General features: G+C 36.4%; 1 protein-coding gene across 1 annotated transcript in view; it reads left to right on the forward strand.

Moving 5' to 3' along the window:
* The window catches only part of LOC149781478 (uncharacterized), a 430,415-nt gene that overhangs the window by 177,602 nt on the left and 228,721 nt on the right, over positions 1-24,092 (forward strand). Inside the window, exons 22-23 of the mRNA XM_089934971.1 lie at positions 9,340-9,459; positions 22,781-22,903. Coding sequence (XP_089791097.1) covers positions 9,340-9,459; positions 22,781-22,903 — 243 coding nt within the window. The remainder of the gene's footprint in view (positions 1-9,339; positions 9,460-22,780; positions 22,904-24,092) is intronic.

Consider the following 24,092-nt stretch of genomic DNA (forward strand, 5'->3'; position numbering starts at 1 on the left):
TGATGATAGGAGAGATCACCAGGTCTCACTGGACAGCTACCGCCTGCCTCATTCTGGGCAGCCCCCAGTCAGTAAGGTGCTGCCTGCCATGGCCTGCCTGCTTCACTGGGTGCGTGGAGCTTAGAGAACCATCTCGACAAGTGGGCCACAAAACTCCGCACCAGGAAAGACTAAAAGAAGAAATAAGAAGACTCCAACTCTTCGTTTTGCAACCTGGAACATCAGGACCATGTGTCCTGGATTGACCACTGACCTACAGCAGATCGACGATGCACGGAAGACTGCCGTCATTGACAGAGAACTCTCCCGACTGAACATCGACATTGTCTGCCTCCAGGAGACCCGACTGGCTGACAGCGGCACCATCAGGGAAGCCAATTACACGTTCTTTTGGCAGGGGAAGCCCTCGGATGAACCTGGGCAGCATGGTGTAGGCTTTGCCGTAAAGAACATGCTAATCGCCTTCATTGAACCTCCATCATCAGGTACTGAGAGAATCCTTGCCCTCCGGCTGTCAACATCCTTAGGCCTGGTCAACATCTTTAGCGTGTATGCCCCAACCCTCTGCTCCACCTACGAGGAGAAAGGCAAGTTTTATGAGGCTCTGGATCAGGCAATATCCAGTATCCCCAACAATGAAAGCCTTTACTTACTAGGAGACTTCAATGCTAGAGTGGGAGCTGACCATGAGGCCTAGTCCACCTGTCTCGGCTTTTACGGAAGGGGCAAGATCAACGAGAATGGTCAGCGACTGCTGGAGATGTGTTGCTCCCACAGCCTATGTGTGACCAACACTTTCTTCAAATGCAAGGAGATCCACCAGGTGTCATGGAGACACCCACGTTCACGCCACTGGCACCAGCTAGACCTCGTCATCACCAGGCATGCAGAACTGGCCAGTGTCCTCCTCACCCACAACTACCACAGTGCCGATTGTGACACGGACCATTCCCTTGTGGCCAGCAAGGTACGAATATTACCCAAGAAGCTGCACCACGCCAAGAAGAAGGGTCACCCACGCATCAACACCTGCTGTGCAAGCAGTCCAGAGAAAACAGAGCAGTTCATCAGCAAACGGAAGGAAGCCCTCACCAAAGTGACACCTGATGACACCATTGACTCCAAGTGGTCCCATATCCATGATTCTGTGTACAATTTAGCCATCACAGCTTACGGGAAGAGGGAGCGAAAGAATGTCGACTGGTATGAGGCAAACTGGGAGGAGATGGAGCCCGTGACTGAGGCAAAGAGGAAAGCCCTTCTGGCATACAAGGCTGCACCTAGCCCCAGAACACTACAAGCCCTCAGGATTGCAAGGAATAATGCCCAGAAGACCGCCCGCCATTGTGCCAACACCTACTGGCTGAACCTTTGCAACAGTATACAGACAGCTGCTGACACCGGGGATACAAGAGGAATGTATGAGGGTATCAAAAAGGCGACAGGCCCCCCAAGCTACAAGACCGCCACCCTCAAGTCCAAGATGGGCGAAGTCATCACAGACCAGGGGAAACAACTGCTGCGATGGGTTGAGCACTATCTTGAGCTATATGCAACCCAAAACAATGTCACTGGAACTGCCCTGGACACCATTCCAGACCTGCCTGTCACGGAGGAGCTAGACACACAGCCCACCCAGGAAGAGCTTGGAAAAGCCATCGATTGCCTTGCCTGTGGGAAGGCTCCTGGAAGCGACGGCATTCCGCCTGAAGTCTTCAAGAGCGGAAAACCAGCACTGCTCTAGCCCCTACACACACTCCTCTGCCTTTGCTGGGAACAGGGATACATCCCACAGGACATGCGTGATGCCAACATCGTCACTTTGTACAAAAACAAAGGAGACCGTAGTGACTGCAACAACTATAGGGGCATCTCCCTCCTCAGCATCGTTGGAAAGGCTTTCGCCCGTGTTGCCTTGGCACGCTTGCAGATCCTAGCCTCCCGCATCTACCCAGAGTCCCAGTGTGGATTTCGAGCCAGCAGGTCAACTGTAGACATGATCTTCTCACTACGTCAGCTGCAGGAGAAGTGTCGCGAGCAGCAGATGCCCCTCTACATTGTCTTCATAGACCTGATGAAGGCGTTTGACCTGGTTAGTCGGAGTGGACTCTTCAGACTTCTGCAGATGATCGGCTGCCCCCCACGTCTGCTTGCTGTCATCATGTCATTCCACGAGAACATGCACAGCACAGTGTGCTTCAATGGCGCAACATCTGAAGCATTCCCAGTCATCAGCGGAGTGAAACAAGGCTGTGTCCTTGTGCTGACGCTCTTTGCCATCTTCTTCTCCATGCTTCTCCAGTACGCATTCAAGGACTGCAGTGAGGGAGTGTACATCCATACCAGGGCTGACGGCAAGCTGTTCAACATCGCCCGTCTCCGTGCTAAGACTAAAGTCACAGAGGTACTCATCTGTGAATTGCTCTTTGCCGATGATGCAGCCTTGACATCACACACGGAAGGTGGACTGCAGCAGCTGGTATGCTGCCTCTCCCATGCTTGTAAGGAATTTGGACTGACCATTAGTTTGAAGAAAATGAACGTCATGGCGCAGGACGCAGACTACCCTCCCTCTGTCACCATCGATGGGTACAACTTGGAAGTTGTCAAGAACTTCACATACCTCGGGTCTAACATCTCCAGCTCACTCTCCATTGATTCTGAAGTGAACGGCAGGATTGCCAAGGCAGCAGCAGTGATGGCCAGACTTAACCAGAGAGTCTGGAACAACCCCAACCACACAGAGAAGACCAAACTGCGTGTCTGCCAAGCCTGTGTACTCAGCTCACTTCTCTACAGCAGCAAAATATGGACCACCTATGCAAGACACGAGAGGAAACTCAACAGCTTCCACCTGAGATGTCTGCAGCGCATTCTGCACATCCAGTGGCAGGACAAGGTACCCAACACAGAAGTTCTAGAACAAGGCCAACATGAACAGCATGTTCTCCATTCTCAGTGAAAGGCGCCTTCGCTGGCTCGGCCATGTCAAGAGAATGGACCCAGGTTGCATTCCCAAGGACCTGTTATATGGGGAGTTAGCAGAAGGTGCACGACCAACTGGATGACCACATCTGCGCTACAAAGATGTTTGCAAGAAGGATATGAAGACGGCAAACATCAATGTCAACGACTGGGAGAGCTGTGAAAACAACCGTTCTAGCTGGCGTCTAGCTGTCAGGCAGGGAGTTCAAAACGCAGAGGAAGAGAGAAGAATAAAACAAGCTGAAAAGAGAGCTAGAAAGAAGGATAAACAAAAGCTTACTTTGGAGCTACGCCATCGTCTCCCGTAGACGGATGCCAAGGAATGAAGTACATCCCTTGGACTCGAATTCTTGACACAGTTGTGTTCAACTTTAATGATACCTCCAAAATACAAAAAAGAAGCTTCAGAAATGATGCTTTGAAAATAACTGTAATAATCTTAAACACTCATAGTTTGCTTTTTGTTGTAAGTGTAAGTGACCATAAATAAGTACCTGTTTACTTGGTTACAATAATCTTGCTACTCAACTGAGCAAGTGTTCATACCTTAATTGATTGACATTGATAATCAATGGTGAGTCAGATATAATTTTTTGGGGGTGGGGAGGCTAAATAATTTACTACCTTTATTATGCAGGGCATCTCATCCTACTCAACCAACTTCAGATTTTACAACCGTTCGTTCGTGTGGATTAATGTTGTAGAACAAACAGTTTACCAGTATTTCTGCCAGACAAAAATCCCCCTTTTCACAAACCAGTTTCATGGTTCAAACAATTAGCTGGTCTTCTGTGAGAAAACAAAAGACAAATCTGCCAATTATAAACACAAGGAAGCGCCAAAACAACCAGCTGTCCAGTTCAAGAGTGGAATGAATACTCTGTTGAAAGTTACTAATTTGTGTTACATTAAGCTGAAACACAATACTAAATTGTATCAATGATGATCATTTACATGAATATATTGTATGCTGGTTATGCGACTTGTATAATTAAAGATTTTTGTCATTTCATATGATTTACATCACTTAGTTGGGTCGCTAATATCGCTGAGAAAGGTAATTATGGAGTGCATGGGTTAAATTAAATCATATTCTTTTTAAATATGATTTGGGAGAATGAGATTTGGTAAAAACGATTAAAAAAGTATAACTGCATCTTGTATTCTTGGAAATAAATAAGGATATACAATTTACTCTTTGTAAGCACTGTTCTGTACACTCTGTATGGTACCAGTCACCTGTAAACTCCAAGCCAGCAACTGTCAATTTATTGACGTTTTTATTGAACTTTATTTTATTTCATGTTTGAAAAATTGGAAAATATGCACATGAAAAAAAATAATAAAACAATTATCATAGTTTGCCATAGTAAATGAACAAGTGTTGGTCACTGGCGCAGTATGGCAATCTTGCTGGCTTTGTCTTGACTTTTCTTTTTACATCTATATGTGTTGGGACACAGAAATTGATATAACTTTTTAGTATAGATAAATCTTGGGAGACAATTTTTAAAAATTATTTAATACAGTTAAAACCTGTTATGAGAGACCATCCCTTCTGCCAACAAAAAACAGCTTCTCAAGTCAGGTGTTCTCATAACAGGTTTGTACAAAAAGACCATTTTCCAAGGTCCAGTTTCAGAACAATTTAAAGAAATATAACCACAATCACTGTACATATATTGTATTCTTTATAAATAGTTCTTGCTAAAATATTGTATGCATTCATCTGAAAACATAAATATATAGCAACAAAGATAACTAACATTTGAAGATCACATGTACACATATTAGCATATGAAATAATTTCTGATTTATGAGATAATTTCTGATTTACTCCTTTTCCTTTATAACATACTTCCATTGTTATTAAGGTAATAGATGTTAACATTATTAGTGCTCAGTTGTAATATCCACTGTAAAGACGGTTTTGACTAGAATTTGGGGAAATATGAAATATCTATAATATGCATTGCATATCTTACAATTAATGAAATAAAAAGAAACAATTATCTCATTCAGAAATAGAATCATTTACTCAGAGACAAAAGGTCAGCAACTTAATTCAAAGAAGACATATAGGAATAACCTCCCTGAATAAAGTGTATAACCCGGTCAGACCAACTTGAATAGATGATATCTTGGAGATTGGCATGTAACTCACTTGTAATATTAGGGAGAAAAAAAACGACAAACATCACAAGCGTTAACACTATTAATCAAACCCTGCAAATGATTCTCACTTGCTGGTTTAAGAGATGAAGATCTTATTCACCCAAAGGCAATACTGATTAACTGTCAAGACAAAGCAATATATGTGACAACTACTTTAATTTTGGCACTACAGTGGCAATTGTTGACATATGTACATTAGCAGTCGTTGTTACAAATGATTACATAAAGGCCATTGGTGTCAGTCTCATGATATGGTCGTTCATAGGGATATTGGGTCTTACTGGTAACAATGAAATGGACCAGAACAAGGCTAATTGCTGGAATAATCTGCATGTACTTCTGTCTGGTTTACAATAGAAAATACAAACACTATAAGCATACCTAAAACATTTGAGATAAGGTAGCCAGCCTTTGTTTTTTGGAGAACAGTGTAAGCAGTAATTGTTACAAGGATTAAATAGAAGTCAGTGGAGTTTATCCCTGTTTGTGCAGTGTGGTCGTTCATAGTAGTGGCGAAATGCTTAGAGGATTTCATACCATAGATAATCATGAGATTGTAATATGGGTTTCTTTTGTTCAAAAATGCTACATGAATGTACTATTATTGAAAGGTCAGAAGCTGAGAGGTTATATAATATGATTCAATCCCTCTTCACTAGGAACAGTGGGAAGAAGGTGTGCATTGTTCTTGGAAGGTTTCACTCATAATTTTGCCTTTTAAAAATATCTGTTTATATATTATGGTAAATGTATGTATCAAAGCCTAACTTTTAAATATTTACCATTTATTCATTGATTTTTGGTGAGCCCATGGATTGTAAGGAACAAAACTGATTTAGTATTAAAAAATGTAATGTTTTCAATGCCTTTTGGCATTCAGCTGCCATTGTAAGCCATATATTGATGCATACATTTTTCACTTATGTTGCCAAATTTGATAAATTTGCCATTCTTTATTTACTTAAAGAGATTTGTGAATTAGAATACCTTTTTGTCATTCGTTAAAGGCAGAGACTTCTATTATGCCACCCAATTTAGAATCACATCCTTTTAAGCAAATAATTTAAAAGAACCAGTGATCACCCAACTATTCTTTTTCTGGATTTGATTTTGTATACACACTTCATCTAAATGACTGTCAAATGTATTTGAGACTTCTCAGTAGACGTATAACACAAAGTTCTGAAATACACCTCATGTTTTCTTTGAAAGTCCTATTTATGCCTCATCTATAGCATGTAGAATTACAAAGTTCAAAAGTACACCTCATCTACCACACTGCAATTTTCTAAGTTCTAATATACACCTAACTAGTGTAAATTGTTGTTGGGTTTAACGCCATTTTTCAGCACACGATAGGCTATACATGGCAGCCAGTATTAATGGTGAAGGAAGAACCCGGAAAAAAACCAGAAAGAACCACCGACCCACGAGAAGCTACTGGCAAGCTTTCTCACATACCCACATTAGCCGAATCTGAGACTCGAACCCACACAGACAGAGGTGAGATGGCAGTGATCCGTAACGGAGAGCGCTTTAGACCACTAGGCCACTTGGGGCCTCCACCTAACTAGTGAACTGCATTTTGACAAGTTTCAATCTATGCATTTTCTTGTCCAGTACACCAGCATTTTTTTTGGAATATGCCTGTATTTTCAAAAGTCTTACAAAAAGACACCTGTATTTCCAACTAAAATTATTCTTCTGGGTCTTGTATGCCTGGCATAAAATTTGCTTTAGACCTTTAAATAGAGCATATTATGCCTTGAATATACAAGCACAATACGTCCATACATTTTGTATGGAAAAACAAAACAAAAGAGCACCCTTATTTTAGCTGTAGAATGCCACTATAGTATGCCTCTGATACAGGCATATGATTTAATATGGGAGTTACATTCGTCAGCTATCATGTGGACCCTCTTAATGCATACATGCATCTCCATCTACAATCAATGTCCTGATGCTATTTTCTTAATACAGTCAAACCCGGTTATCTCGATTACGTCGGGGGTGTAAAAAAATTGTCGACATAACCGGGTCCCAAGATATCCGGGTTCATAAAAACCGGTAATTTTAAAAATGTCCTTGAGCATTACTCCTGTCTCTTGCTGGTGTTTACTGGAATCCCCTCCCACTGCATGTTACAATAAAATAAACAAAACGCTTAATTGATAATGAAATGAACTAACCTGGTGTTGTTATCATTTATTCCTTTTTTATCATCATAAGTAATTTATTAAAGAAAAAATATATCTATGAACTCCTTATATCACATGTAGCGTATGCATCCATTACTGTAGTGTGCATCACTTATGTCAGATAACACACGACGCATTTTTATAATTGATGTGAATATTGAAAAACAAATCATGTTTGGTTGTACTCAGAGGTTTGAATATGTTATCAGATTGAAAAATGGACCAAAGAAAATCACAAACGAGAGAGTGAGAGAGAAACATCCACCGATTGCTTTCAGGCACCCGCCATTCACGCATAACGCGGTGTTAGGTGCAAAATAACCAAGATTGTATTATATCCAGGTTAATATATGACAGTATCTCGCAGATAAAGATCAATAAATGTTTTTGAAAATACATGTACATGTACATTGACTGTGAGTGCAAATGAGGAAAAGCGATCCTATAAACCAACTCTGCTAGACGCCATCATGTATGCCCGTGCAGCTTGGAACAGTGTATCGCCGAAAACCATTCAAAACTGCTGGTTCCATTGTATTTTTCCGGAAATTTCTGATGAAGAATTTCACCAGCAGTGTTTAATTGCACAAGAAATTAAAGAGCCTCAATCAGAAATAGGTCTTGAAGCGATGGCTGATGAGATTGCGGACTCCATAGGCATTGCTCGGGATGAATTTTCTAATTATGTTCACGTGGATGATGATGCCAATGCCTATGGTGAACTTACTGATGAGGAAATAATCCAATCGGTGACAACGAAGCAGATACAATCATGCAAGCAAGATGATGATGATGATGATGATGATCAGCCTATCACTATCCCAAGCTACAGTGAAATGGCTGAATGCATTAAAAAAATGAAATTGTTTGTGGCAAGTGTCGACGGTGCCGAGCATATGTATGAAAACGTAAGTGCTTTTGAATCGTTCGTTACAGATCAGCACCGGAGTAAACAAAAGCAGACTGATATTACTTCATATTTTCTACAAATCGATCGCTTTTGCTGACTATTTCTTGTACAATTTCTGTGAGATTGACGTTAAAAAGTTGCATTTCGTCGAATTAAGCGGGTCCACATGTTACTTCGGACCGAAACTTATGCCCGACATAACCGGGTTATCGACTTAACAGAGGTCGAGATAAGCGGGTAAAAAATAGCATAACAAAGAAGAATTTTTTCGGGACCGGACCAAAACGCTCGACATAAGCGGGTTGTCGAGATAACCGAGGTCGAGATAAGTGGGTTTGACTGTAATAAAGTTCATTACCTTTCATTTGTCTAGTGTATGTTTTGATAGGGTAATTAAATTGAACCTAATATTATGTAGATGTATTTTGAGTAGCACATTAAATGTGATTGAAACTGAATTTAGTGTGCTTTGACACTGCAGTTGTACAAGATCACTTCACACGACTCTACCTGTGTCAAAATGGCAATCAAGTAGCCTTCATTAATTGTTGGCCAGTAATTGAAGACAACATTCTTTCACTATGCTGTTTTGACTGCTAGGCTAGCTTTGATTAAGGGAATTGATTGTGAGTGTTGTTGGATGGCTTGCAGTTCATTCCCATGTTGCATTGAGTAAAATTATTCACTGGTATTCAACCATGAAACGGAAGATGGGAAGCCTAACATGCCATTTAGAACCACTTTCATCTGCATTGTTGAATTAATGAAAAGGTTTGAATAACTGTTTATAGTAAATAGGTATTGTACATGTGTTTAGAGGTTATAGGATCAATAATGTCTGTTTGCTTGACAGAAAATTCTTTTTAAGCTTACCAATAACATAAATAATAGCTCCTTCTCTTTAAAATTGTTGGAGAATCATGTAAATACATGTATAACGCTATATTAGATGTGGAGTATCAGAGGGCCACCAGATAGAGACTCCCATGTATATATATATATGAATCATGATTGTGTTGTTAACTAAACGTCCTGAATACCTAACACTCTTTTCTTTTCATCTTTTAGGTATCTGCCAAATTTGCTATAGGTTATGATGCAATGCATTTGTATGCTCTAGCAATGAACTCCTTTGTACAAAAGAATTTGACCATAACTGGACCCAAGCTGGCTTTGGAAATAAGGAATGTAAGTATTATCTATACAGTGTGACCCTGCTATAACACAATAGTTGGGGTCCATAGAACCTGACCGTGTTCTAGAGCAAACCTTGTTATAACCAACCAACTCAACTAAAATGAAGCATTTACCTAAAATATTGTGGGTGGGGTGGTAATAACAGCTGGCGCAAATATACTTGCTTTTGATTAAATGAAGACAAACTAGTCTTAAAAAACTCTTGTATATTGACAACTTATATTTGTGTAGTACAATCCATATTCCATCAAGAACTGTACATGTATACAATTAATACATGAGTTTGAGTATAGATCACATGTCAGAAACTTCATGTATGACTCGTGTCACGTTAGTTTTTTGGAAAAAAATGGTTGTCCTCATTTTGATCTATATCTGATTGTCACTTAACAATTACAGTTGTCACAAGTAGCACATGGCTGCATCTGTTAACATGCTACTTATACATATACTTAAATTGGCCTCGATTTTGTTCAGCTGGAGACAGTAACAAATTAGAAAATTTAACAAGCATCTTTGCAAGGTACCCCATCTTCAGTTAACTTGATGGCTATATTTCTGTGGTTTCAAAAAGTTGGAAATTGAATTTTATGCCACTGTTGATAGCAACCATAAGCATAATTTGTTTTCCTGCAAAAAAGAAACTTTCATGGCACGATAAACGTTATCCATCACTTTGAAAATGCAACAATCTATCAGATTCCATTGCTTTTATTTAAGTTTGGTGCTGACTTCCTTTGATGAAAGGTTATTTGTTTTTATTGAAGATTGTAGTCGGCTTTCTTTGATGAAGGGTGCATGTGTTATTGAAGTTACCGTTAAAGGGCAGCTTTGGAGGACCAAACATAATGTCTGTTTCTTATTGCAGTGGCAACATCAAATAATTCTAGAACATTGATTGAGACTGATTTTTATTTTTCATTGCTTAGTAGTTATAAAGAACTGTCTGTGTTTTAAATTTGATCCATTTCCTTTGAAGTTTCAGCAAAACTATATTTTTCTGGGTAAAAGCAAAAGGCATAAGCCGTCGTTTGGTCTATTGCAGTAGTTACTTTTCCTGCCTTTGAAAGTTTGTTGTTTGTAGCTAGTCTCGGTAGCATAGATAGATGAACAGGTACATTGCCAATTTTGTTTTATATTTTTTTTTTACTTTTAATTTTTGTTGTTGACATTTTTGGTGGCGGAGTCTTCCACACATGCATCAGAAGTTTTAAAAAAAAGGTCAACAGATGATGATTACACAGGTGTTCTGTTCTGAGAGGGATTACAACAGAAAATGTGAAAAGTTCTGAAGGATTTAATTCTATGAGTGAAAGAGGAGGAACTTTTCTTACCATCCTCATACAGAGGTCAGTCAAAATAAATATAGTAGTTACTAGCAGGCGGCCAATAATCTAACACTATTTCTTCCGAAAGATCCATTATGAGATAGTGCCTCACCCAGTTGATCTCCGCTACAAGAAATGTTAACAACAACAACAAAAATACAGAGATTTCACAATATATAGTACTTGGGCCAGATGTCAAAATAATTGGATTACAATATAACAATGCACTGTTAAGATGGTTTGTCAATATGAACAAAGAATTTGTTTTTCTAACAATAGATAAATTCCAGTGCATTTTATATCAAGATTGTGGCTTCCTTTCAAGATGCCTCTGAATATTTTTACTCTGAACTCAAGGTTGTATATACAAGTTTAAACAGTCAATTAGGTCGGGACACAAAAATTGCCAGATGGTTTATTTTGTCACCAGTAAGGAATACAAATCCCAATTTGGGACATTGCTGAAGCCCAGCATGATCCCTGAATAAAGTTTTTTCACATTATTTTTCATACTTTTAAGAAGATATTTTTGTTGAGTACGAGAAAAATACATGTATGTGAAATTGCAGGAGCCATGCCATGATCTTCTCATATTGGAATTCATACACAATCTCTTCTCCAAAAATGATGATAAGCTTTTTCACGTTACTTTTCCAACTTTTAAGAAAGAAACAAAATTTGTGTATGAGAAAGTACATGTATATGAAATTGTGAGAGCAACACCACAACCGTGTTATATCCAAATTCATGTTATAACAGAGCATGCTTCAGCAGGGTCACACTGTACTATTCTCTTTCATAATCCTCTTAAGACTCCCACCATCTATAGAAGCAGCATATAGAATTACACTGCTTCCCTATTCTATGGTACCTTGATAACTTGCCAGCTCAACTTTAAATATGGTAGCAGCCTAGCAGGTGTAGCCCATTTATTTTCATCTTAATAGGAAAGAAGAAAAAGGCTTCTCATGCATGTTCTTAAAATGTAAAAATCACAATAAAAGTTGGTAAATGAAATTTTGATATATCAGCCATATCATCTTTGAAATTGCTTGTTATAGATATCATTTACCCACCCATTTATTTGCCCTTAACTACTAATTTTATTAACAAAAGGTATTAAGGATATAAAAAATGCCCAAAACTTAAGTCTTTCATTTATCAATTTATAATTTTTTCTAACCTGATTGTCACCAAGGGGTGTGTTTGATTTTATTTCCTGTATTACAGATTTCCATACAATATAAAAGTTAATAAAGAATTTATATTTTTTATTCCAAAAGATAAAACAAAATTAATGGTTATTTATACAATTTAAACTTTACAAATCTTTTTATTTGCTTTTTATTTTCATCCATATTATCTGTGCCCCTATTGTTACTGCTGCCAGAAAAAAGTTGGCAATTCCTTTTATATTAAATTAGGATTTTAAAAACTGTGTGTTCTGGATATAAAAGTTGTTTTCATTAAAAGAGGAGGGGAAGCCAAACCCAGTCTGCCTGCATTCTGTAAATGATTATGCTACACAAAGTTGGGTTTATAAAATTACACGAGATAAACGAAGATTTTGACGACTGTGACCATTAGTATTGAGATAGTAATGGCAGTTATTTCCTGTTTTTATGCAGCAGCCTCAATTTCAAACAGGTTCCATTTTTGAGTTTAAACAGTGACAATTTAAATTTCATTGCAAGTACATGTATTGTAACTGATCATACAAACCTGGAGATAACTGAAGCAAATGAAGGTCATGAAGTGATCATGTTGGTTAGAAAATTCAGATTGTGATACATTTCGCTGATTACAGGCTGCAGTTTGGCAAGCACATGGTTGCTGCATTGTTATGGTTTAATATGTCAAATGATAAAACCATGTATTCTTGCTCTACGAAATTCTTGAGATTATCATTTTCATATCAGAATTTTTTTTTATGTGCCTGCATTACTACAGTTTTTGGTGCAATCTTGTAATTTAGCAATGTTAGGGTAATGTTATTACCAAATTACATGTGAACTTGTTATTGCATTCCTTTTTCTTGTGATTGCATTTCTAACAGACAGTAGAATATCACCATGTTTTGTACATTTGCTCAAAAACACGCATTTTCCCATGTCTTTCAAGAGAAAAATGCAGCTCTGTAGACTAAATACATGTGTGATTTTTCCTTCATATATGGACATTTATGAACATGACATGACCATTTCAAGAGGGGATGTGATATACTTCAGCCAGGTTACTTTGTTTTTCTTATTATACTTCCAGATACAGTTATTTTCAACTAATGGAAACATTTGTTTTGTGTAAATGTGAGCAAGAATATTTGTTTCAAGCTATTTAAGGGCTGAAAATCCAGACCCACCTCCACCCCTACCTCAGAAATGAAAGTTGCAGTTCCTTAAAAACAGTTTATCCATTACCACTATTAACCAATAAATATAGGTTGTACTAAATTATTAACTAATTTTTCACACAAATTTTGATATCACATATTATATTGTATAATGCCATCCTGCAGTGAACTTTAATTTTTTAAATAAAAGATTTTAAGGAATTAATATTTTGTTTTCTTTTTTAAAGATATGATACTAAATGTTGGTCAGATATGATGTTACAGCCCATCCAAATGGATGATAAAAGTACAATTTAGGATCACTTTAAAGGAAGCTTGTAAATAACACTGCATATGTTTCTAGAACTGTGAAGTGATTTCGGAATGTTCACCTAAATTAATGCTTACATTGTTTTGCCAAACAGGTACATGGTCATATTTGTATTTCTGTTACATGGTGTATGTTGGTGTAATCTTTTTCAGTGGATGAACAGTGCCTGAGCCATACAAGAAGCAGGGAAGGTGCACGAGGATTTTTTAAAAGAGGTGGTTCATTGTACTTCAGATGGCCAACATTCTCAAATATTTCACCTAGTGTACTGTTTTTTTTTTTTTTCAAAAAGGAAGGGGGCCAAACCATCTGACAGCATCCACCCTACCAACTATCTGGATTCACTTCTGAATTGAAAAAAAGCCATAAGGAACAAATTTTTCTTCATAGTGTAAAGATTTTTCTTCATAGTGGAAAAAAGGGCTGAGAGAGATTCCTTATATTGAAGAGCTTTCATTTCTGTGGATCTGTCTGGATTTTTGGGATCAGTCTGCATTGCTGGGATCTTTCCTTAGTAATTTTTCAGATATGATCCATATTATACCCTTGTTTTATTTGCAACAATCTTGCAAGGAAAGCAGTATATTTCATATTTTAGGAAAAACCAAAAACATTAGTAGGTTACGAAATATTTTTGTGTATAAGTTAAGTTAAACAGCATATGAGAACATCATGATACTCTTTTAAGCAGCTTTATTTAATACATCTTTTAATGTTATGATAGAAACTACTAATATAGTGAAGAATGTTTGACTTTGATAAATGCTTTTTCAAACAATTATGAAGTTGCATTCCCAAACATAAATTGCAAGCATATTTTTAAGATTGCAGCAAGCTTGCAATATCACCTTGTGCTAGCTCAGATTTGAAACTGAGCAAGTTTACCAATTACTTGATGTGCAAGCTTTCCAATTGCTTGAGATGCGAACAGTATGAGTAATATCACATATTAAAATGAAAATGTTGATATATGGTGTACATTAATTAGCATGAAATTTTACTATGACAGTGAAGAAAAGAATAGTCATCAAATCATTTAATAATATCTAATCAGATAAAAATAATAGGAGCATATGAATGGATGTGTGTGCGGAAACTCTTTATACTTTTGTTCTTTGGAAACGATTTACTAATTCACTTCCATATAGAAATCCATTTGGGGGAGGATGGTGTCACATGGTTAGGTTCTCTCTCCCTCATCTGTCAAAATTATAAACTGTTAGGTGAAAAACAAGAATGTTTGCTATTTGAATTACTCTGATCCACCTCTTCAAAACAAAATCCCCAGAATACAATTTCTGAATCCTCCTCAGCTTCTGGTATGATTCAGGTATCTGAAAAGGATTACAGCTGCCTGTACTATGTAACTAAGGAAAAAAAAATCACTATTTACCTCTTTAACAAACACATTTCATTTTTAGTTCAACATTCAGAAATCACTTAACAAGTCTAAGAAACATCAGTAAGCGTTATTCAAACTCATCCTTTAATGAGCTCCGAAAATTTAGTTTTACCATCCATTTTGTAAGGGCTACAACATGTGTCAAATGAATGGTACTTCAGAGCTTTAAACACAGAAAAATCCAATGAAACTGATAAGGTACCATAAGACATTTAAAATATAATAACTGCCATCTTCTGTGAGAATGAAAAGAATTGGATATAACAACCTCTGAACAATTGTTAAATTTGATATGCGAGAGGAAAAAAAGACTGAGAATAACTAAAATGAGATAAACAAGCATGCATGTCATTTTATAATCTCGTGACCCTATTTTCAATAACTGTCAGCATTGCACTGACTACTGCAGTTTGGCAAGCGCAACAATAAATAATGCAGAGTTGTAATCTCAGTGATTAGGTGAAGCAACATTACAAGTCATTTTTTGATGCATTTAAATCGTAAAAGTGAAACAGTATGCTGCTGCCTATCTGCAGTCACGTAAAATGGCAAAATATACACACTCTTGAGTTACTCACCAAAATGATAACTCTTTCATTTCAGATTATCTCTTAGATTATAGGATCAGTTAATGCACATATTGGTTCTGTGTGCAATGAAATTTCCTGAATTAATGAGCAAACTTGTGAAAGTTCAAGCTTGAGAATTGTGCCTAATTTTGAATGCGAGGCTACAGTGGTTGTTTCATGTTCTTTTTACTCAGGTATGTTGTGTATATATTTTCAGTTCACAAACCAGTCTCCAGACTGTAAAAAGGGGGAAGTAACCACCTTTAAAGCATCAATACCGAATTAAGTCTCTGTTGAATTAACTACATTTCATCTTGCATGCTTTTATTATTTGATTTTGTTTTGAAAAAAGCAAAAATTCACTAAGCCCAGTTCTTTATAGAATGTTGGCAGAATGGGATGGATCTCTCTTTCTCAAAGAAAACAAAAATTGTATATATTGGAAATTTTTTATTTAGTATGTAAATAACTAACAATTATTTTTTTCTTCGCTGGCATGCAGATTGGCATTGAAACAAATACACGACAGTTCTTTCAAGAACTTGATGCCAGAAGTTAATATTCCAAGATTTACAGAGATTATATTTTGATGGTGCATACATTGTTGGTAAAAGCATTTACAAGTACCTGACATCAGATATCTTGCTTTATTAAGTTAGTCTGTAAATAACTTTGTAATCAGCAGTTACTGTTACAGGTTTTTACTAAATGGAATTCTTTATCCAGTCATCTTTCACTGACAGAATGATTGCATAGTTAATTAAGTGTACAATCAGTTGAAGAATTTCCTTCATGCAAAAAAAATCAATTGTTTCTCTAGGAAGTCCAATATTTTTAAAAAGTTTAAAATTGGAATTTTTTTTTGCCTAGGACAAGAAATGATTCAGTTTATTTTGAAATATATTAATAATGTTCACAGTTAAATTAAACAGAGGAATGTTGGAATAATGTATTCAATTTAAGTAGTAACAAAGTACAAGTGATTCAAGTTTTTAGCATTTTTGCAACACTGAAAATGTATATTATTTAACTCGAGTATAGGATCAGATGCTATGAATAAAAACCAAATTAACATCTTTTAATATGACAGTGTATTTTTTTAATACTGAACATGATCTATTCACAACATATATTCATCATTTCAGGAAGTTCTGATCACATGCAGAGCTGCCAACTTTCAACTTTCATAACTGATTATTGCTAGCTTGAACTTTAGATTTTGCAAGCTTGCAGACTTGGAAAAACTCCTTATGCAAGCTTGTGCAAGCACCCTTACTAGGGGGCAGGGATCAGTTTTTATGTTCAAATGTAATGTCTCAATAAGCGACCTAGTATAGAAAATCATAAAAAATCAAACATACAAGTGAGGTCAAAAAGGTCCATATTTTTGGATACCTATATTAAAATAAAGGATTAGAATATTATCCACTTGACCAAAGAAGTCAATGGCAGTTCATAGCAGAAGTTTATGCACCCCAACCCAAAATTTCTACCTGCAATTTTCATATCCGAAGGTCATTTTTGACATCATGTGATACTCACAGTGCAAACACAAGCCCTTTTTTCTATGATGACAATTCTGCAAAACAGTGTGTACTAAATAGGCAATTGAAAATAGTTGTCATCCAAGCCATTTTTGAGATATTCTATTTGTCCCAAACTCATGTGTTTACTGCTATGGGAGGCTAGCTCTTCTTCCTAGCCAACTATTGGTATTTCACTGTCAACATACTGCAGAGTAACTAAGGAAGGTGTACGTCATGCCAGACATCAATTTCAAGAACAACACAAGCCTGAAATATCCAGTTCAAAAATATATCCATGTCTTCAAATAGTAAACAATAATAGCTGAAAAGGTCACACCATAGCCTTACATTAAGAAATTTGCCAGAGGCCAATTTACGAAACTGGACCCTGCCACCCTAGCTTGTGCAACCTCAGCTAGCTCTTTACCTTGTGCAAGTACTTGTTGCCCAGCCTTCTAGCAGCTGTTTATAGGCTGAACCCCAGAGCATCATCATGGCTGCCTGAGTGAGAGCTTCCTGAGTTAGAGTTAGTGCACATGCTGTCTACATTTTCTATATCAATCTTGTCCCATGCAAACTATGTAATTTAATGAAAAAGAAAATGTTAAACACGTACTTGCCAATGTTTTGTGCCACTCATTTCCACCAACAAATACATATAATCCACAGGAATCAATCTTTTCATTTAGATATTTATAATTAAAAAAATATACTTCAGTATATCTGTGTTTATAATGTATATTTGACTACTTTTGTCACAACTATTTTGCACAACAATGTGCCTACTATTTTATTGCAGATTTGGTAAATTTTTATGATACTGCATGAAGCATTAAAAAGAAATCTATCTCCCGTGCATTTTCTTGTAAAATAAATGTTGGTCTTGAAACTGCTGTAAAGTATTCCACGATTACCAGTCTTATGTTTTCTGATCAGATTTCATCGTTGTGCATTTCATCCTCAAATATAGATAAATCTGAAATGTCCAGTGTCAAAACAGGGCTTTTACTCTTGTCCGATCCTTCATCTTGAATCTGATTAAAATTAATATCATTTGCAGTGTAATCACTTTCAAATCCTTCAAAATTTTCTTCAGAATCATCGTCGGAATACATGAATGTTGACATTTTGTTTTACCGTCACAATTGACCTTGTTTTCAATAGAATTTCCCACTTATATGCTGTAAAACTACTAACAGAATACGTTCATCATTTTATATAAGGACTGTTTTCATTGGCTAAATATTTAAAAAAAAGAATGGATGTTTGTAATTTCATCCAATACAAAGCGTTAATATGAAACGTGTATATGCGTATCTGGGGTTTCCTAATCCTTGGCCAGAAATGCATGTATGAGCAAGCCAGGACAGAGAGAGTATTATTAGCAGCTTGTATATGCATCTCTGGGATTACAAGGCTTTTTTTATGGTCTCATATATGCATCAGCAGAAGGTAAAGAGCAAGCTTGTCGTAAGCTTGCAGCAAGCTTGTTGTAAGCATGCATTTTGCTCCATCCTCTGTGCTTCCACTGCTTTAATCCAGGTATAGGAGGTCCCCACCGAAACAACATTAATTGGGAGCAAAGCTTTGGCATTTGTAAATGAGTTCTTTCAAAAGTGTGCATATATAAAACAAAACAGTTTACAGCTACAGCCCCAGGATGGAAAACTTGTATTTGAAGCACATGTAGTTTATGCCATGATCTTCTGGTGTTTTGCACAGACAGTAGAACCCTGCTATAACGCACCCCGATTTAACGCGAATTCGGATATAACGCGGTTGTGGCTTGGCTCCCAAAATTTCATATAATTGCACATGAAAAAAATATTTGTTTCGAAAGTACATGAAATAGCTTATAAATAAATTAGTATCATTATGAAGAGGAGATCGCGTATGGATTCCAATTTAATATGATCGTGGCGTGGTTCCTGAAATGGGGTGTAAAACGTTTATTATCCTTTTGGGGGAAGAGTTTGCGTACAAATTTTAATATAATATGATCGTTGCATAGCTTCTGAAATTTAACAATATCACCAGGTTCTTAAAGTGTTATGCCAAAAATAAACATTATCGGAAATGTTACTTATTACTGATCCAGTAAAAAGAAAGCCGCCAGCATGTTTGCTGGGCTTGGTGGTGTTACAAGATGAAATCAGTTGACCAGTAAATAATGTCCGCTTTATTAGCTGGAAACTGAAAGGTATGAAATCGAATTTTATATGATCCTGAAATTTTTAATACATGTGTATTTTTCTCGTATCGGGAATTTTTTAAAAATTTTATTTTAGGTACGAGAAATAGTGTGTAAAACATTTATTATCATTCTGGGGAAGAGTTCATGTATGAATTTTAATATAATACGATCGTGGCGTAGCTTCTGAAATTTAACAATATCACCAGGTTCTTAAAGTGTTATGCTAAAATAAACATTTTCGGAAATGTTATTTATTATTGGTCCATGAGTAAAGTCAGTAAGTCGTCCTTGTGATTGTCTTCAATTAATTCTGTATACAATCATTGCTCAAACAATAGCCAACATTTATTTCTTCTTTAACTGCATTCACAACCAAGTATCAGAAAATGCCGTGGTTGATTAAAGATTCTCACAATTTAATAAACAGGGGGCCCCAAGCGGCCAAGTGGTCTAAAGCGCTCACCATTCCGGATCACTGATATCTCACCTCTATCTGCTTGTGTTCGAGTCCAAGTCTCAGCTAGCCTGGGTATGTGGGAAAGCCTGCCAGTAGCTTCTCGTGGGTCGGTGGTTCTTCCATGGGTTTTCCAGGGTTCTTCCTCCACCAGTTATACTGGCCGCCATGTATAGCCTATCTTGTGCTGAAAAATGGTGTTAAACCCTAGAACAACAACTACAACAAGAACAATTTAATAAACATCAAAAAACAAAATCCGCCAACATGTTTGCTGGGCTAGGCGGTGTTATTAGATGCAATCAGTTGACTTGTTAAAAAATGCGCGCTTTATTAGCTGGAAATTGAAAGGGTAGGAAATTGTACATGCGTTCAGCTTTAATTTTTTATTTTTATTTTATAAATGTGACTCATGGCCATTTGGGTTTACTTATGAACTCGTTATTGCGCAACAAATTATTATCATTTTGGGGAAGAGATCGTGTATGAATTAGAGTATAATACTATATAGAATACGATCGTAGCATGGTTCCTGAAATTTTAAATACATGTTTGTGTATTTTTCTCGTACTTGGGAAAATACTTTTTTTTAAGGTACGAGAAATAGTGAGTAAAACGTTTATTATCATTTTGGGAAGAGTTTGAGTATGAATTCGAATATAATACGATCATGGCTTGGCTCCTAAAATTTAACAATTTCACCAGGTCCTTGAAGTGTTATGCCAAAATAAACATTATCGGAAATGTTGCTTGTTACTGATCCATGAGTAAAGCCAGTAATTCGTCTTTGTGATTGTCTTCAATTAATTCTGTATACAATCGTTCCTCCAACAATAGCCGACATGTGTTTCTTCTTTAACTGCGTACACAAACAATCAGCAGCCAATGCAGTGCTTGATAAAAGATTCTCACAATTTAATAAACATCAAAAAAACGAAAGCCTCCAACTTGTTTGCTGGGCTTGGCGGTGTTATTAGACGCAATCAGTTGACTAGTAAATAATGTCCGCTTTATTAGCTGGACATTGAAAGGGTATGAAATTGTCCATGCATTCAGCTATAAATTTCTTTATATATAAAAGTGATTTGTGATCATTGCAGGCTTACTGCACTTAGTTCTCGGGTTTTACATGGGTATGGTGTTTGTTTATGAACTCGTTATTAATTTCCTATTTATTTTTTTAAAAAAATATTTTACTGTTATGGGAAAGCTAGTTCACAAACGCAAGTCGTTCTATGCACTTTGCACAATGATTAGTATAGTAGTTTTCACACGATTGTTTCTATATTTACAAAATCTGAAGTAAAAGTTATATGAATGCTGAAAGCATGTGTTGATTGGTAATTATTCTTGTTGTAGTCGTTCAAACGAATAGGCGTACAAGCGTTAATTATTGGAAATTTGCAAAGGATAAATTTACATGGAAACGCATATGAGAAAACTTTAGCAGTATGAAATTTGTACAGACACCGTTCATAGACCCAGGAACGTAATGAACCGTACACGTGCTTCAGCTTTCTTAACATAATTTTGCTGTCAATTTTTCCCATTGAATCCAGACATACAATGATGTGTGAAAAATTTATTGAATAGTTTACATATGTATGCAGTTTTTATAATGGAATTACATATTTTATGGATTAATTTCAAGCCCCGACGATACGATATCAGATGGCAAGTAAACAGTGTTGATACTCTGTTCATGCTATATATTAAATGTTGAATTCAGACACAATGATATGGGAAAAAATATTGAATATTGTAAGTCTTTGTGCCATTTTTCAATGGAATTACATGCATTATAGATGAACCGAATGCCACGACAGCACGATAGTAAACGGTGTTGATACCCTATTCATTATATACATTAGGCTTAAAAACAATGAGTTGTTCTCTGAAAAAAGTAAAATACTTTAAAACCCCGCATTAACGCAACCCTGGTATTAACACGATCCAATTTTGTGGACCCCAATTATCATGTTATAGCGGGGTTCCACTGTACTACATTACGAAAAGAAAGAAAGAACTTCTATGATTGCAGCAATATCACAAAATACCTAACACAATTACCACAAAGTACCTGACATATCCAAAGCAGGCAAAATCCCTATTTGTACAGAACAAGAGTTGACACACTTGATCATTCATAAAAAATCATAAACCAGAAATTATTTTCCATTTAATTCAAGTTTTTTAAAACTCGTGAACGTGTTTGCCAGTAAAATACATAATTCTAGAATAAATCAGTTTGTAGTAATTTTTTTCTTTTTGTAATTATTGTTTAGTGGTAGCTCATCAAAACAGAAATGTATTTTTAATTGCAAGAAGGCCTGACCATATTCTTCAAATGATGCTCAATATTGATCATTCTAAATGATGCCTATTGCTTTCCCTAATAATATTCTTTTCCAAGCAGATAGCTAAAGCATTTATTCAGGCATCAAGCTAATTTCAAGTGTAATTCAGGGTATGGCTGATTTACATATTTTGCCAAAAATTCCACCTGATTTATATCTCAGTTCCACTTGGTTTACATCTCAGATCACTTGGGGCCCCGAGTGGCTGAGTGGTCTAAAGCGCTTTCCGTTATGGATCACTGCCATCTCACCTCTGTCTGCATGGGTTTGAGTCTCGGATTCAGCCAGTGTGGGTATGTGTGAAAGCTAGTAGCTTCTCGTGGGTTGGTGGTTCTTTCTGGGGTTTTCCCGGGTTCTTCCTTCACCATTAATACTGGCCACCATGTATTGCCTATCGTGTGCTGAAAAATGGCGTTAAACCCTACAACAACAACAACAACAATCTCAGATCAGTTAGTTGAATCTCATGCCTGGGATTTTGTTAAAAATGATGCCTGTAAATTATGAGCAAAACATTTTTTTACGAATCAGTTTCTTTTGCTTAAAGCTTTTTCATTTAAGCTATATATATACTGTAGTGATGTCATCATTGATATGTTATTGTTGACTTGTACCAATATTAAGCAGTAACATTGATTTTTGTGTTCTTGTATGTATATGGAAAACTACTGAACAAGGTCTCAAAGAATTTTGCCATCCCTGTGTGCTGTTCTTTGTGTGCAGGTGGTCCAACTCAAAGTTTTATTGTATTCTAAAGTAAAATGCAGCCTTACAAGACTTGCAGTTTGATAATGCTTCCTAGTGCATAATGACTTTTTTCAGGTCCAGCTGAAGGGCTTGACTGGACTGATAAAACTTGATGTGTATGGAAATCGACCTGGCTACGTTGGCTTTCTGTGTGTCATGGATCCTTATCCACCAGTACTTGGAACTCCAGTTTCTGCTGTAAGTACCCTGTGTTAATTTTTTTATACCAGCCTCAGGCTGGACATATTATGGTTTTGTCCATCTGTCCATTAACATTTGCTTGTATGGCCTATCACTTTGTAATTGTTTGAGAAAGTTTCATGAAACTTTGCCCAAGTATGTATCATGACTAGACGATGTGTCGAATGCTATAGCCATATCTCGGCTGCAGATCCAAGTCATTGAAGTAAAGATGCAATTCTGTCATTTGTATCCTTGTCCTGAGTAGAACTTTCGAATAATTTAAAATATTATAATGAAACTTGAATCAGTTATATATACTTACTAATTAGTGTGTCATAACTAATTAGTGTGTCATAGCACTGCCCCATTCCTCAAAGTCGGTGTTATGTCGGGAAAATGTAAATTATTGACCTCTATCCATGTACAGGTACAACTTTTGAACCTTCAAGATTTTATTTGTTGTTAGGATTCTATGGTTTTAAACTAAATAAAAAGAAAAGAGCAAAACCCAACAAGTTTAGCAAAATTTAACATGTAATTTATTTCCTTAGAATATAAAGTGAAAATTTAACATGCACTTAAAATATTGTCAATTAATTCTGAAATAGTGCTAAAAGTTCCATCAAGTTCGAATGTGTAGAGTATTCTGAATGAATTCCAGTGGTGTACCATATTAATTCTAATCTTGAATGTGCTGATGTACTAATAGCCTGGAATAATGTTAATGTGCTATCAGTCACAATGTTATAATGTAAAATACCTCTGATTGAATTCATAATAATCCCAAAATAGTGATTTAGTCTGAAAGTATTAGTTAGCACAATGTAATTCCAATGAATAATTTAAACAAATCTGTCAAAAATGAACTGAACACAACTCAAAGACTGATTCCACTTCAGATGTTAAGATAGGAGTAAATACTTTTGATGTAAACAACCTTATAATAAAATCTAAGACACAATAAGAGGACCAGGATTAGGGTCAAAAGTTCATTTCCAGAACATTCTGAGTTGCAAATAAGGCCAGGTCTTTCACTTAAATTTTAGTAAAGAATATTACAAACATCAGGTTGACTAGGAGTTCCCAAAGGGAAAACCAATGTCCTGAACTCAAATCCAGGTAAACATGTTTATCTATGAAGAATAATTATCTTAAAATATAATCTGTAATCATAGACACAAATTATCTACGTAATATGTTATTT

The sequence above is a fragment of the Sinohyriopsis cumingii genome, chromosome 15 (assembly GCF_028554795.1).
Source record: "Sinohyriopsis cumingii isolate HCF-2022 chromosome 15, ASM2855479v2, whole genome shotgun sequence".
Classification (NCBI taxonomy): Eukaryota; Metazoa; Mollusca; class Bivalvia; order Unionida; family Unionidae; genus Sinohyriopsis; species Sinohyriopsis cumingii.